A 17,286-nucleotide genomic window follows, 5' to 3' on the forward strand; every position below is an offset into this window, starting at 1 on the left:
CTCGCAGCACCGCGCCTGCTGGTTTAAACTCCTGTTGACAGCGGGGGGAGAGAAAAGTTTTAACAGGGAATTCGGTCCGCGCTGTGTCGACCGTGATAGGAGTGTAGGATCGACACCATTCAAATGGTTTTGGATTCCCTGTCCTCTCCCCTATCCGGACACGTTTGAATTGTGATCCTAACCCATTGTTATCAATGAAGCATGATACTCGCGAGTTCATCTCGCTTTTCCCCCCGTTGATGTATTAAACAATCTAAGCAATCTAATCAGAGCAGTTGTTATTATGTAATATTATTGATGGATGTGCCATTTTTGATGGACAGCAGTGAGCGGATGACTTGATGTGAGCATGTATTTGACTAATGCCGATAGTCTTGCTCCGAAACCAGAGCTGTCTACAGCGGATTCAAACTATCGTAATTCATGAACTATATGCCCAATCTAAAAAAATCAAAGAGTTTCTGAAAGCAGAGAAGTTGCACTTTTTGAACAGTTGAACTTTTTTAGGCTTATTACGGTAGTTCACCAACAAAAAAAGCACAGTGTGTCAGGAGAAATAAAAATAGAATTGTGTCGGCATTTCCCTGGTTGCGAGATCTAAACTAGTCTACTAGAACTGAAAGCGGCAAGTTACAGGCACTTAACATTACATGTTGTAAGGCTGATCTGTGCACGATAGTGCTGCATTTTGACAATATTCTTATCGCATTTCCCCCTGCTGATCTGTATAGCGGGGGGAATCTTATGACACTGTTATGACGCGTAACTCCGCCTACTATCTCCTGCTCCTCCTACTCATTCCTGGTCTGTTGTGTATAGTGGAAAACCAGAACTGTTCAAAAGCGTGCCGAAGCGAGCCGAAGCGAGCCGTGCCAAGCCGGGCCGGGCCGGTCAATGGAAAAGCGCCATTAGCTAGCTTCCCTGCAGTATCTAGGCAACGGGGTTGTTACCGTGGTGATACAGAGGGCGTCGGTTCAAGACGGGTGTGAACACGGAGTGTGAGGAAGCAATTACTGTTTCACAGTATCCTACTCATCAGAACCCTTCAGTAACACACCTCTGGTAAACAGGTTATTAAACAGGTTATTAAACAGGTTATTAAACAGGGTATTAAACAGGGTATTTCAGGGTATTAAACAGGTTATTAAACAGGGTATTTCAGGGTATTAAACATGTTATTAAACAGGTTATTAAACAGGGTATTAAACAGGTTATTAAACAGGTTATTAAACAGGTTATTAAACAGGGTATTTCAGGGTATTAAACAGGGTATTAAACAGGTTATTAAACAGGTTATTAAACAGGTTATTAAACAGGGTATTAAACAGGGTATTAAACAGGGTATTAAACAGGGTATTAAACAGGTTATTAAACAGGGTATTAAACAGGTTATTAAACAGGGTATTAAACAGGTTATTAAACCGGGTATTAAACAGGGTATTAAACAGGGTATTAAACAGGGTATTAAACAGGTTATTAAACAGGGTATTAAACAGGGTATTAAACAGGGTATTAAACAGGGTATTAAACAGGGTATTAAACAGGTTATTAAACAGGGTATTGAACAGTTTATTAAACAGGGTATTAAACAGGTTATTAAACAGGGTATTGAACAGTTTATTAAACAGGGTATTAAACAGGTTATTAAACAGGGTATTAAACAGGGTATTAAACAGGGTATTAAACAGGGTATTAAACAGGGTATTGAACAGTTTATTAAACAGGGTATTAAACAGGTTATTAAACAGGGTATTAAACAGGGTATTAAACAGGGTATTAAACAGGTTATTAAACAGTTTATTAAACAGGGTATTAAACAGGGTATTAAACAGGTTATTAAACAGGTTATTAAACAGGTTATTAAACAGGGTATTAAACAGGTTATTAAACAGGGTATTAAACAGGTTATTAAACAGGTTATTAAACAGGGTATTAAACAGCATATTAAACAGGTTATTAAACAGGATATTAAACAGGTTATTAAACAGGATATTAAACAGGTTATTAAACAGGGTATTAAACAGGTTATTAAACAGGGTATTTCAGGGTATTAAACAGGTTATTAAACAGGTTATTAAACAGGTTATTAAACAGGATATTAAACAGGTTATTAAACAGGATATTAAACAGGTTATTAAACAGGATATTAAACAGGTTATTAAACAGGGTATTAAACAGGGTATTTCAGGGTATTAAACAGGGTATTAAACAGGGTATTAAACAGGGTATTAAACAGGTTATTAAACAGGGTATTAAACAGGGTATTAAACAGGGTATTAAACAGGGTATTAAACATGTTATTAAACAGGGTATTAAACAGGTTATTAAACAGGTTATTAAACAGGTTATTAAACAGGGTATTACACATGTTATTAAACAGGGTATTAAACAGGTTATTAAACAGGTTATTAAACAGGGTATTAAACAGGTTATTAAACAGGTTATTAAACAGGGTATTAAACAGGGTATTAAACAGGTTATTAAACAGGGTATTAAACAGGTTATTAAACAGGGTATTTCAGGGTATTAAACATGTTATTAAACAGGTTATTAAACAGGGTATTAAACAGGGTATTAAACAGGATATTAAGCAGGGTATTTTAGGGTATTTCCAGCATAGGTTCATCACGTACCGTCGATCTCTCATATGGCGTTCAACAGGTTTTACACGTGTACTGGGAACAGTTAGAGGGGGCGCAGGAGGTAGAGCCGGCGTCTAATGATTGCAAGGTCGGCAGATCTGGCTGGCCACATATCGAGGTGTCCTTGGGCAAGACACTGAACCCCTAATTGCTCCCAATGAGCGGGCCAGCGCCTTGCATGGTAGCTTGTCGCCATTGGTGTGTGAATGTGTGTGTGACACGAAGACCACACAAAGACCACTAGATGGCGCCTCTTGTAAATTAGCCTGCCCCCTACACCTATAAATTGCTTTATACCAGCTTATCCTGATGTGATTTTGAAAATGTAAGTATTCTTAAAGCATAGAGGCTGTTCTAGTGTTAATGACCCCATTCTTGGCTGTTCTATCGTTAATGACCCCACCCACGGCTGTTCTAGTGTAAATGACCCCACCCACGGCTGTTCTAGTGTTAATGACCCCACCCATGGCTGACCCCACCCAAACTTTCAATCCCTTTCCCTTTTGGAGTAAAATGTCCCTTTACGTTACGCCAATGGTCTTGGAAAGAGGCTGTGATCCCTACTCTGAGAGACCCCTACCGTATCAGGCAGAGGTCATATGATTTGACTCTCTTGAAAGCTTGGTACCATCATTAAAAATAGAGTTGGCCTTTTGGATAATGCTGTACGGTACTTCACGGGGCCATAGATGGCCTCTCGTTGATGTTTCAGATTTCCTAGTTGCACTTTACTGTAAGCTTATTGATTTGTGTTGGCCTGTCAGCCGTGACCTGAGGTGGGCCATGTTAGTCCCTCTCCACCGCTGATCCAAATATAGAGAACACATATGGAAGCATGGCTCTGTCACGTCTAGTTATAGAGAACACATATGGAAACATGAAACATGGCTCTGTCACATCTAGTTATAGAGAACACATAGAAACATGGCTCTGTCATGTCTAGTTATAGAGAACACATAGAAGCATGGCTTTGTCATGTCTAGTTATAGAGAACACATATGGAAGCATGGCTCTGTCACGTATAGTTATAGAGAACACATATGGAAGCATGCTTATATATAACTAGACGTGACAGAGCCATGCTTCCATATGTGTTCTCTATAACTAGACGTGACATAGCCATGCTTCCATATGTGTTCTCTATAACTAGACGTGACAGAGCCATGCTTCCATATGTGTTCTCTATAGGCTCTGTCACGTCTAGTTATAGAGAACACATATGGAAACATGAAACATGGCTCTGTCACGTCTAGTTATGTCTCTCTTAGCTGGAGCTGAGGCGGGGGGTGGAGGGAGTTAGGAAGTCTGTGCAAATGGATGGTGAATGTTTGTTTCAGTATGGAGCGATCTAACCTCTGGGTGTTTGGTTTTCTCCTGCAGGTGAGGAGTGTGTGTCTACAGTCCATCCGTCAGGAGTGATATTCAACATGAACACAGGTATGTGGTCCCACCGTTGTACGCACTCCGGTCATCACCGATACACACACACACACACGCACACACACACACACACAACATTAACACAACACATGCACGCACACACATACACATACACAACATGAACACAACACACGCATGGACACACACACACATACACACACACACACACACACACACACACATACACAACATGAAAACAACACACGCACGCGCGCACACGCACGCGCGCACATACACACAACATGAACACAACACACGCACATACACACACACACATACACACACACACACACACACACACACGCACACACACACATAAACACACACCATGCTGCTGAAGAGGGAGTTAGGGTCATTGCGCTTCTGGCTGTTTCAAATCCTGCTGACAACCCATGTGTATCGTTTCCATCTCGCCTGAGGATCTCAGTCGCTTAGCAATGCAAAATCGATATCACTAAATCATATCATTACGTTATTATCACCAGTCTATCGCATGATTTCACCTTGAAAAAGACACATCAGGTAGCTTGTTACGTCGAAATCGGGACATATTCGACATCTGATGGGCTTAGCACTTCGTAAACATACCGGAAGCGTTAAGCGTTAAGCGTTCCCGGCATAGAACGCATGTTGGTAAGCGGCAGCGTTGAAGCGTGACACATGACAACAGGCGTTAGACACTAGAACAGCCGTGCCTTTTTTACCTACTAAAAGAGACGCTTCGGGGGTCAAAATGCCCTCTTTACAAGCTGCTATTTACACACAACGACCACTAGTTGGCTGCTTGTAAATTAGCCTGCGACCTACACAGAAAAACAGCAAAATAGCTTCATACTAGCTTATCGTGATATGTGATTTAGAAAATGTAAGGATACTGGGTGGTAAACGCACATATCTAGGAAAAGTCATGACATTTGAAATGTTTATCTACTCACAGTGGTCATTTGGTCAGCCTTGACTGTTCTAGTGTTAAGACTGGCAGTGATCCCACAACGAGGCCGGTATTTCAGAGTGGCGGTAATGACTAATCCTCCCTTCAGATCAACCCCCCACCCCGCTCACACTCTACCACAGCTGTCAATGGCCGTTTTGATTCCCCCCCCCCCCCCCCCCGTCGGCTAATTGTTTTACCATACGGCCGTGAGTGTTTTACTGTACAGCCTAAGTGAATTCCGGAGGTGCCAACCGCCTTGCCCACATTCTGGAACGCCGTCTAACTGGGTTTCCAGTTACATCACAGAGTCGCTAGAGGAGGGGTTTCTGGAGGAAGGAGATTGCGTCCCGGGGGGGGGGGAGGGGGGAGGGGGTATGCGTTGCGGCGCGTGTCATCATGGTGTTCTGTCGCGAAGCCGGGTGATGACGGGAGGCCGCAAAAAAAACGAAAGAAAGAAAACTTTTTTACTCTGCTTGTCCGCGAACGAGCAAAGCATGAAACATTCTCCACCTCCAGGTTCATATTGAAGTAGGACTGACTGACCTTTACTGTTTGGTTTGTGTCTTACCTGGGCTGGATCTACCTGGGGTCTGGATGACTAATTTCAGGTGAGATGTGGTTGATAAACTGGATTAAATTCTATCTCCATCAGCGCGAGGGTCACTGGATCCATCAGGATATGTTTAAAGCCCATCGTGGCTTCGGTGGTCCTTCTTAAACGTCTTCTTAAACAGAGTTGACGTACGCTGTGAATGAAACCCGTTTCTGCGGTTTCGGACCGTTTGAAGGTTCCTGGTGCTTCTTCAGTACCGCTGTCGTTAGGTCTGTCGTTTGACGTCAGTCAGTCCTGCTTGGTATGATCTGCCCCCCCACCCCCCCACCCCTTTGCAAAGGCTTTGAGAGTGGAGCTGTTGTAATGCATGTGCTTTGCTTCCTCATGCGTGTGCGCGTGTGTGCGTGTGTGTGTGTGTGTATGTGTGTGTGTGTGCGCGCGCGTATGCGTGTGTGTGTGTGTGTGTGTGTGTGTGTGTGTGTGTGTGCTCCCGTGGCTGCCTGGCTGTGCTCCCCCAGACAGCGGAGGACGCTCTCGCAAAAGCGCCGCCTTGTCACTCACCCTCTCCCCCGTGAAGAGAGTCCAGAGCACCCCCAACCTGGCTACAGGTACTAACACACACACACACACACACACACTCACACACACACACACACACATCTCTCCCTCCAATGACACACTCACTCACACACACCACAATTCAACAAAGCAGGCCCTTAACACGTAATATACACACAGGCCTGCACAGACTACCATCACATACACAAAGGCCTTCACAGACTACCATCACATATACACACACAGGCCTTCACAGACTACCATCACATACACACAGGCCTTCACAGACTACCATCACATACACACAGGCCTTCACAGACTACCATCACATACACACAGGCCTTCACTGACTACCATCACATATACACACACAGGCCTTCACAGACTACCATCACATATACACACACAGGCCTTCACAGACTACCATCACATATACAGACAAAGGCCTTCACAGACTACCATCACATACACACAGGCCTTCACAGACTACCATCACATATACACACACAGGCCTTCACAGACTACCATCACATATACACACACAGGCCTTCACAGACTACCATCACATATACACACAGGCCTTCACAGACTACCACCAAGGCCATATTAATGCTCAGGGGTTCAGGTAAGACCACCCTAACAAAGATTCTGTTTTTTACAATAATGCTAATGTCTCACTGTGTCTTTGCATTCATCAGCTCTCTCCATTCTTTCTTTCTCTCTTTTTCTGTCTCTATCCCTTTCTCTTTGTCAGCTCTGCGCTCTGCTATGAATCGGATGGTTAGCCGACCGTGTGTGTGTGTGTGTGACAGCCGCAACAGTGCTGTTGTGACGTGAAACCATGGCAGCCGTGGCTGTCGTGCCAAATAGTGTCCACCTGCCAAAATGTGTCCGGGTTCATGTAATCAGGTCTTTCGAACACCGTTGCTATGCCATTGCTATGCCAACGTTAGCATTCCACTCGTTCTTTCTCCATTAATGAATGAATGAATGGGTACATAAGGTTCAGAGATAGGAAATGTTAGAATAGGTATAGCATAGCATAGAGTACAGCACAGTGGTTTATTTGTATAGTATAGTATAGTGGATAGTGTACATAGCCTTTATAAACCAGCTCTTTTCCCTTCTTGTTTTTAGTTTTTTTTCCTAGCACCAGGGGAGCCCCCCCTCCCAAATTTCGTTGTATGGTACCTGTACTATATCAATGACAATAAAGACCATTCATTCATTCATTCTTTATTGTCATTTATACAGTACAGGTACCATACAACGACATTTGGGAGGGGGGGCTCCCCTGGTGCTAGGATTTTTTTTTTACTAAAAACAAGAAGGGAAAAGAGCTGGTTTACATAAATAAAGGCTATATACACTATCCACTATACTATACTCTACAAATAAAACACTGTGCTGTACTCTATGCTATGCTATAAATATCCTAACATTTCCTATCTCTGAACCTTATGTACACGAGGGTTGTCATATTGCACATAGTATTATTGCACATTCATTTAAAGTGTCGCAGTTTGCAGGTTTGAAATGTTCACAGTTGTGTTTCAGTATTGCACTTGATTACAATCTAGTAGCTGCCATCAAATTGTCTAGATTGTCCAGGGCCTAGAACCTAGGTCTTTGCTGTGTTCAGGGCCTGAATGGCCCTACGGTAGAAGCTGAGCTTCAGTCTATTTGTCCTTGCGGACATGGTCCTGAACCGCCTGCCTGAGGGCAGCCGAACAAAGTGTTCGTTCCCAGGGTGGGATGGGTCTCTGGAGATCTTGGAGGCCTTCCTGAGGCAGCTCTTCCAGAGAGGGGAGGGGGGCGCCGATGATCTTCTGGGCCGATCTCACGACTCTGTAGCGCTTTCCTCTCTGCGGCTGTGCAGCTGGAGAACCACACGCAGATGCAGTAGGTGAGGATGCTCTCCACTGTGCAGCGGTAGAAGGTCACAAGCAGCTCCTGTCTGAGGTGGTATTTCCTGAGGACTCTCAGGAAGTAGAGCCGCTGTTAGCCACAGATGAATGTGTATCTTAAATTGGGAAGACACATGTAGTCATCTTGCACTTGAATAACATTAAGGTTGATGCAGGCTCACTAGTCAGCTATAGCTTTTATGTTGGCATGGCCATTTCATATTAAAACACCTGTTAGCATGCTAATTTCACACGTAATTCGCTATGCTAATTTTACAAAGTTGGCTAGTTAACTGATGTAGCAAACAAACCCATGTCACATAAGCCAAAGTAATGATATATATATAATTCCATAACTGGATACTACTTTGTTTCCAATCATAGCTAGCCAGCTAGCTTACTTACTCACTTATCAAATGTACAAGTTCATTCAAATGATTAGCATGAAGATGATAAGTAAATAAGTAAGTCATAGCTAGCTATGATTGGAAAATAAGTATTAGCATGCAGGAATGCTAGCATCGGCATAGTAATGAACACATCATGGCATTTGAAAGACCTGGGCTGCATTAAATAAACGTTCGTTAAATTCGCTCCAGCGCTCTCAGAGCGAATGGGGTGATGTTATCAGGGCTGCGTTCGTAAGTCTGCTCTGATAGCGACGGAGTGAATTTACGAACACAGCCCGATCACCCCAGACACATTTTGGCTGGCGGACACTGTTTGGCATGACAGCTCACTTTTTAGTTGGTGTCTGTTTGGCAAGCAGTGTGTTCCGCTCTCCTGGGAAACAAGGTTATTTGCTGTCGTTGTGTTAGTCTTGAGTAGATGTTTCATCTTTGTTGGAGATCCCTGTCATAGTTTCTGTCATTCAAACAAAATATTGATTGAGAAGGTAATGGCTGCGTTCGTAAATTCGCTCTGAGAGCACCGGAGCGCATGCTGGGTTCAACGTCATAAAGGGACCAAGTCATTAGATTGGACAATAGGCATTCCATGATTGCTGATCCGATTTTCCAGAACGAATTTACGAACGTCTGTGACTTACCGCCGACCAATAAAGTTTTCACATTCGAATGCGGTTAGATTCCCCCGCTGTCAGCATTATGAAACCCGGCAGTCGTCACCGAGAGGGGGGGGGGGGCATGACATGAAACTTCAACAGTTTAATTTCCACAGTCTTCAACAGTTAATACAACATAACCACCCCCCCCCCCCCACCATGTGGTACTATAACACCACTGTCTCGTCAGTTAAAGAAACGTCAAAGACGTCTCCGGAAATTAAAATACCCCGGTGGGTGTCAGGGGAGCGGTGCAGTCTCCTCTCCCCTCAGAAGTCTCCACCGTAGGGGCCGGTTATTAACACCCCCGTCCCCTGTCAACACCCAACACCTCCAGATACCCAGAGTTCTGTGGGAAGGCGGCGGGGTGGCTATTAAGCCGTGCCAGGGATATAAAAACACTCGGTGTTGATGTGTGTCGTGACATTTTCAACGCCTTTCCGGCCACACGCTTTATCTCTGTGACCTCGCGCCCTCTCGACCCTCTTTAATGCATTTTGAAACGCTCGTTTAAGAAGATGGGAGAGAGCTGTTGTAACGCCTTGTCTCTTTCTCTCTCTTTCTCTCTCTCTCTCTCTCCCTCTCTCTCTCCCTCTCTCTCTCTCTCTCTCTCTCTCTCTCTCTCTCTCTGAAGAGGGGATTTGGGTAGCTTGTTTACTCCAGTTATCAGTTCCTTCTCAGGGTATACTCTCCCTAGAAGAGAGAGGGTTGAGAATGGGGGAGGGTGGGAGGAGGCGGGGAGGAGGGGGGGGGGGCGGGGGAGGACTCTTCATAAGGCTCCCTGGCTCAGAGCTGCACTTAGAAATAGATAGGCCTACACTCCAGATAGTTCCCATTAAACTGCCTAGTGATAACCTTACCCCATCTTCCCCACCCACTATTTCTGCATACCATCAAAGAGTGAGCCAAACATTTACAAAAATGAAGCATTGAGGCAAACACGTGTATAATAGGAGTGGCAAATGTGTCGCGGTCTGGTGAACTTGTGAACAACACGCTCACTCGAAGGGGTCAAAAAGTGAAAGTGAAACTTATTGTGTCAACAATATCTAGTTTTCATTTTTTTTCATAACACCAACTTGAAGTTTTAAAGTACCCGCTCGATATAATAAACATTAGTTTAACGATCACTAAATACTTATCATTTGTGGATTGGATTCACTATTCTCGTTTGCCGGAGGCTACCGGTAAGGGAGACTTGAGTTGTCAACATACTTTCGTTTTAGGTTGTGTTCAAAAGCAAGAACTGTGTGTTCATCTAGTTATGTGTTTTTAGCATGTCGATGTTCTCTCAGCATGTTGTGATGTTATTAAAATACAGTTTAGACCTTCGTAGCGATGTGTTTTGTTAGCCGCTAGCTGTTAGCAGCATTCGTAGCTGTGGCTGCGTTTAGAGTCACTTTTCTCCCATTCACTCTTTGAGGTGTACCAACATTCAAATATGCATGTCGTGTAAAATGTTTCTCCGATGTTAATGTATGACACATCATTTGAAAGCTTACAATCTCTAGTTTGAGCACATGTAAAAAAAAAATGAAAAATCAGTTTGCCTTCTGGTTGCACATTTCACCAGACCGCGTCACAAATGTGCTCCGCTACCATCCTCAATAGGTTTCCATCCAGGTTGTCAACTCTAGGTGGTTTCTAATTTTTGATAGATAATAATACATTTTTTTGCTTCTTCTGAAGTCACTTTACAGAATTCAAAAGAGCAGTTCTTTCGTCTAGTATACATGTGTACGATGGCTCACAGTGTGGTGTTAGTATTTCCTGTCTGAGTTGACATACTTGTCAATAAAGTGATTGTTGAAGTAATTGGTAATATCGATTGGTTTAGTTATACAAATTCCCTTTCCTCTTCAATGGAAGATGTTCAGTTTCTCTTTCTGCCCATGATTTCTTCTGCATCATTTAAGGTGTTCCAGAGCTTCTTTCCGTCACGATTTATGCCATTAATCCTAAATTCATATAATTTCTTCTTCTTTTTGTTCAATTTAGTGATAAAGTTCGTCAGTTGACAGTAGGCACCAGATGTGCAGACAGATCTGGTAGTTGTTGATAATGGGGTGTTGATCCCTCTTCAATTTGACTGTAATCTCTCTGTGGGCCGTGTTAACTCTCTGTGGAGAGGCTGTGTTAACAGGGCTGGGGATATGTAGTCATACAAGTTGCCATCTCTTTGGCATGCAGTGTATCAATGGCCTGTCTGGCTTCTATGTGTGTGTGTGTGTGTGTGTGTGTGTGTGTGTCAGGCACGTGCCGTGAGCTTTTAGATTGGGTAAGCATAAAATATAGAAATACACATAATTACACATACACGCTATCAGTGAACGCAGTTTCAAGGAAATGCAATTTTGATGCCCTAGAACCCGATAATAAACTGTAGGGTCACTTTGTGATCAGATTACCAAAAACAAAAAAAACAGTTGCCAGTTTCGACTATATCAGGGGTGCTCATTGTTCAATCTTTTTTGAACTAAGATCTTTTCAAGTAGCCAACCTGCTGAAATCTACAAGTCCAGTTTCAACATCGCAAACGCACACACGCACAACACAGACACACACCGTTTCCATCCTCCATAGTGAACTCACAACACACTTTCTTTTCACACTTTGTCACACAGGCATTTGACATCACATCACAAACCCTCCCTCTCTATCTCTCTCAAACACTTTTGGTCCAGAACCAATGGCACGGACAGCAACATTAGGCCTATCTCACTGATTGATTAAGCAGCTCTCTCTCCAAACACAATGGCACATGACTATTCAAAGGTAAAAGCAGAGGAAGTCTTAAATAAGGAGCCATAACCAGCAGCACAGCAGTACCCAAACCATATAAACAAGCACAGATCGCCACCAGCCTCGCGAATCATATAAACCAGCAAAGAAGCCATGACGTAAATTTAAAAATGATATCTTACCTTTACTTGAAAACGAGGTCCATGCGCCTCTTCTTGCGAAGGAACACCTCTGTCACTTTAGTGTAGAAGTCACTCGCCTGTTGCAGTTTGGAAAGTCTCTCTTTTTCAATTGAGATCAGGGCCAGTGATGACACTGACAGTAATGTCCATATTCACAAAATTAAAAAAGCAAGTTATCCTTATTGATTAGATCGTTTGAGCTAGCATAAACTATTCTGCCGGGCGAGAGAAAGTAGTGTGAAACGTTAAGTGAACTTGAAAATGATAGCCAATCAGTAGCTCTTATCGGAATGAAAGAACTACTGATTGGCTGTAAGCATGCTTACCCTGGCCACATTAAACAGCGGGCTGAGGCATCGGAAAAAAATAATAAATAAATGTTCACGCATTCGAATGTACGCGAGGGAAAGCAGAGAGAGAAGTGCTTGTAATGTAACGCAATGCAGGCAGAGTAGGAAGTGCTTACTCCTGCAGGTGGCGCTAAAAATGCAACGTCAAAATGAATGACTCCTGCTGCCCTGGGACCTAAAATACGACTCTTTTAAGGAAATCAAACAAACGGTTTACATGCACTTTTATTTTAATATTTTCACGGTCCTTTTTTCGTTGGGTAAGCACTGCTTACTCTGCTTATATGGACGGCACGTCCTTGGTGTGTGTGTACGAGTGTAGCCACCAATTCCACCATGCAATGAAAACAGTTATAGTCCGGTTTGGATAAGAACGCACGCCACACTGTCCTTGTAAATTGTATAAAAATTCAAAGGTTTATTGTCCATAATCAAAAGTAATCCAATGAATCCAACGAAATGAAAAGTAATAAAGCAGACAGTAAGGTATGAGATTAAAGAAAAGTGTGAACGTGGTCAAAATAATGTTTTTCCAAACTGACCTGTTTCCATCGACCCAGGTGCTACTAACTGTCAACCTAAACACACCTGGGCCTATGCTGTCACCTCAACACCTAACAATCAATTACCAATAAAACACTAATAATTATATAACCAAAAACATTAAAACAAAACATTATTCATAACATAAATAACCAAAAACATAAAATAAACATGAATCATGAAATATAAATATAACTCAATACATTCAACACAAATCATCCAAAATAAAAGCTCAAAGTAAAAATGACCATAACAGCGTGTGCATGAGTGTGCGTGTGCGTGTGCGTGTGTGTGTATGTACATGTCTGTGTCTGGCCTCTCCTGGGGTGTAATTCCATCAACACCCCCCCTGGACTATTCGGAGGGTCCCAGGTCTCCCAGTGTTTTTGACGTAGCTGGCATACCTGTGATTATCACGGCGGATATCTCGCATTCTGTTGTTATCATTTTTCCATAAACACACACACACACGCGCACACGCGCACACACACACACACACACACACACGCACACACACACACACACATCACACACACACACACACACACACAAACACACACACACACACACACGCACACACACACACACACACACACACACACTGAAGAGTGGAAGGTCTGCAGAATACGCTCCACGTCCGATACCTGGAGCTCTAGCTTTTCTCTGCTTCTCTCCATCCTCACGGCCCATTCAGCCTTCCCTCCGTCATCCTTCTCTTCAACTTCCCACCCCTCCTTCTGCTCTGCCATCACCCTCTCTCCTCCTCCATCGATCCATCTGTCCACCTCCCAGCTAGGGTTGCAAAACTCCCATAAGTCTGGGAAGCTTTCCGATCCTTTCCAACGTTTCCATATTGAAACCCATAGGGAAACTTTGATCCTTTCCAACGTTTCCATATTGAAACCCATAGGGAAACGTTGATCCTTTCCAACGTTTCCATATTGAAACCCATAGGGAAACTTTGATCCTTTCCAACGTTTCCATATTGAAACCCATAGGGAAACTTTGGAAATGATTGGAAAGTTTCCCAAACTTACGGGACTTTTGCAAACCTACTCCCAGCGTACCTTCACGGAGTCATTGGTTCTGGAAGAGTCTAGGATTAGACTTGTGTCTAATCTGTGTGTGAGAGGCCGGTCTTCGGTGTTGTAGGTCTGGACACAGATTAAGGGTAATCCTGACACGTGAGGTTTTCTGTTGAAAATCTATTTTTTTGGTCCAGGATTCGGCTAGGCTCGATCTGTATCCGGGAAAACCGTTAGGTATATGTGTCACGTTCTGATGCTTTGGTCCACATATCTGGATCTGATGTAATGGTCTGATCTTTTCTTCCGAAAAATGTGAATACATTTCCGTGTTGTTGAAAATCAACGACACATCGCTAGTCAACTAACACAGCTTGTTGCGTGAGCCTGCTAACAATGTAAAGTAGTGTTCTAGTTACAGTTTTTTACAGTCGCTAAAGCCGGGTACACACATAAGGACTTTCAAAATCTTAACCGATTTTTTATCTGAGACAGACCCCACACATGAAGATAAAAAATCTTGGATTGAACAGCCTTGATCGTATTGTGTGTGGTGTGCGCCGATTTTCCCATTTCAGCACCCCACAGACATAAAGATTATCGTTACGACAGACTCCAGACTCTCTAGCGCAGGGGTGGCCAACCAGTCGGAGACTAAGAGCCACAAAAAATTGTTGGGGTACCAGAAAGAGCCACATCATACATGCGGGCTCACAAAAGCGCTCATTCACACACACGCAATACATTTCCAATAGGCTATGAGACCAGTGGTGTCATTTCAGCAAAGGCCAATGTATGGCAAGGTCTGAGTGGATTTTTTTTTCAAAACAGTAATGTGACATTAAGGTAATGAATAAAGGAGACAACTACAGTATGCAGGTAGTAGCCTACATCTTTCCTAGCAGGCAGACTGGTTCAATCTCCTTAGAAACAAAACATAACAGATTTAGCTATTCTCAACTCTAAACGAACTGCACTGTTAAAACGCTAGATTAGACCTCACCAGTGTCCCTGTCCCTGTCACCTGTTTAGACCTCACCTGTGTCCCTGTACTTGTCTCTGCTGCCCTTTGACCAAAAGAGGTCTTCATGTCCATTTTCCTTTTTTCCCCCTGGCATATTTGTTTTACCAGCTCACCTAGTAAAAGTGAGACGATTGATGCTTGCACATGCTTGCACACACATATAACTTACTCACACACACAAGTCAGTGTTACTGGCCCCAATTTGGTACAATTATTACTGAAATTATTGAGAATAGAGACATTGTTGACATACATAAACTAGCGCTTGTAATCTTTAATGTTCGCTAACTAGCGAACTCACTAAAATAACATTAGAACATGTTTGTACTGACAGAACATGACATGAACTTGTTCATTAATATGTTACATTTGAACCAACAGTATGTAAATGGCATTTATACAGTTTGTTTAACACACCTGAATGAATGAGAATGTTTTAACATTAACGTTACCCGTGGCTTGTTTATTGAGGAACCGATGTCCCGCTTCAGTGTTGCCAGATAGGCCTACTTTTGGTCACTCTGGACGGGTGGATTCGGCAGCTTTTAGACTGGTTGGGCTTGAAATTGTCAATCCCGTCTGGCAACCCTGTGCTCCACTACAGCGCTTGGCTAGTGGGGTGAGATGGAGCCGGGAGGTTTTGAGTTACCGTTGTGTGTAGTGGATAAAATCACCAAAATGACTAATATAAACGTGTTTCAGATTTTTTAAAAATGTAAACCAGGTATGGCGAGTGCCATGAATTGCCATACCAAAACGACACCTATTGAGACACAGAGAGCGAGCCACGCACTTTTAATTAATGGATTAAAGATCCACACAGAGACAGGCAAAGAGCCACATGCGGCTCGCGAGCCGCGGGTTGGCCACCCCTGCTCTAGCGTCTCGTTCCCCAAGCCAGAGATCTTGCGTGAATCCTTTTAATATTGCCTTTAAATGACGAAATAATTAAATTAAGATTATATAATGATTAAAGCACTTTGAGCTGCAACGTTTGCAGGAAAAACGCTATACAAATAAAGTTATTATTATTATTATTATTATTATTATTATTATTATTATTATTATCATCGAACGTAGTACCCTGACTGACCTGTATGAGGCAACCATGTGCGACAGGGCAAATAAAGTGCCGAAGGACGAGTCAGCTCGCTTCTTGATTGGCTACATTCCATTCCATGTCACAATCGGACTCGCGAGCAGGGTTACCAAAAAAAACCTGAGTCCATCTGGCAACCCTAGGATTTTTGGTCGTAAGTATTGAACACATTTGACATTTACGATTGTCGGCCACGACCATTTTCCGAGCAGATTGTCGGGAAAGATTGACTCTTAACACACCTCACACCACAGAGCCATCCGATAATCTGGCGTTTTCTGTCTTTGGTCGGAAGGGGGAAAATCGGCCCGAAATCGGCCAGATTATCTTTATGTGTGTACTCGGCTTTAGTCGCAGTGTTCAATACTGAAGTCACAGAGTCACAACTCTTCATACAGTCTGCATTACTAACATGCATGTTGGCCAATCACTTCATTCATGTCTCAAAAGAAGCTCGTTCAACCATACACTGGCAACAATGTTCACTCAGAAAGCATACGCAGTCATTCATAACATTCTGACTTACAAAACACTAACAACAGGGAGCATTACATAGTTTTAATGATTTTCAGAAGAATAAATATTTCATTATAACAATTGTTTGATTTATAGTAATTATAGACAGAATAGCTGACTGTACAACTGTAAAGTATTAGGCAACAAGCATGAATCAGAAATGCCGCAATTTGCTTCTATCCTTTAGTGTATTCTTTTTTTTCAGTATCTTTGCAGAAAGTAAGTTACTGTACATTTACTTTAAAGTACACTACATTTACTTGTGTAAAATGAAAAGTGTAAAATAAAGTGGAAGATGCAAAGTTCAAACAAAAAAGAAAAACAGAAATTCCAGGGCTACAATACAATAGCAGTCACACCAAAATTGTCTCACTCCCGAGGGATTGGTCTACCCTCTGGTCTGCATCTGGTCACATCTTCAGATTCAGATTCAGATTCAGATTCAGATAACGTTTATTGCCATTATGCATACACATATAGGAATTTGCTTCGGCATTACAGTAAATGCGTTTATACTTTTTTCACGTGTATACAAAAACAAATGCAAAAAAACATGGACAACACAGGACAGACAACAGTGCATTGGATAGTGCAACATATATAAAGTGCAGTGCAGAGTTTTTACAGTGAGTCCAGTGCATATTCAGTCCTGGGCAGACTTGGGGGCGGGGGGGAGGGGGAAGCCAGAGTCATTTATCAGCCTGGCGG

The 17,286-nt window shown here is 42.9% G+C and overlaps 1 protein-coding gene across 1 annotated transcript in view; it reads left to right on the top strand.

Annotated features, from left to right (window-relative positions):
• sorbs2a (sorbin and SH3 domain containing 2a) overlaps nt 1-17,286 on the top strand; it is a gene marked incomplete at both ends in the record, with an annotated part of 103,884 nt that overhangs the window by 17,523 nt on the left and 69,075 nt on the right. Inside the window, 2 exons of the mRNA XM_080534286.1 lie at nt 4,023-4,079; nt 6,088-6,177. Of these exons, the coding sequence (XP_080390412.1) occupies nt 4,023-4,079; nt 6,088-6,177 (147 nt within the window). The remainder of the gene's footprint in view (nt 1-4,022; nt 4,080-6,087; nt 6,178-17,286) is intronic.

The sequence above is a fragment of the Nansenia antarctica genome, assembly GCF_963989245.1.
Source record: "Nansenia antarctica genome assembly, chromosome: 6".
Classification (NCBI taxonomy): domain Eukaryota; kingdom Metazoa; phylum Chordata; class Actinopteri; order Argentiniformes; family Microstomatidae; genus Nansenia; species Nansenia antarctica.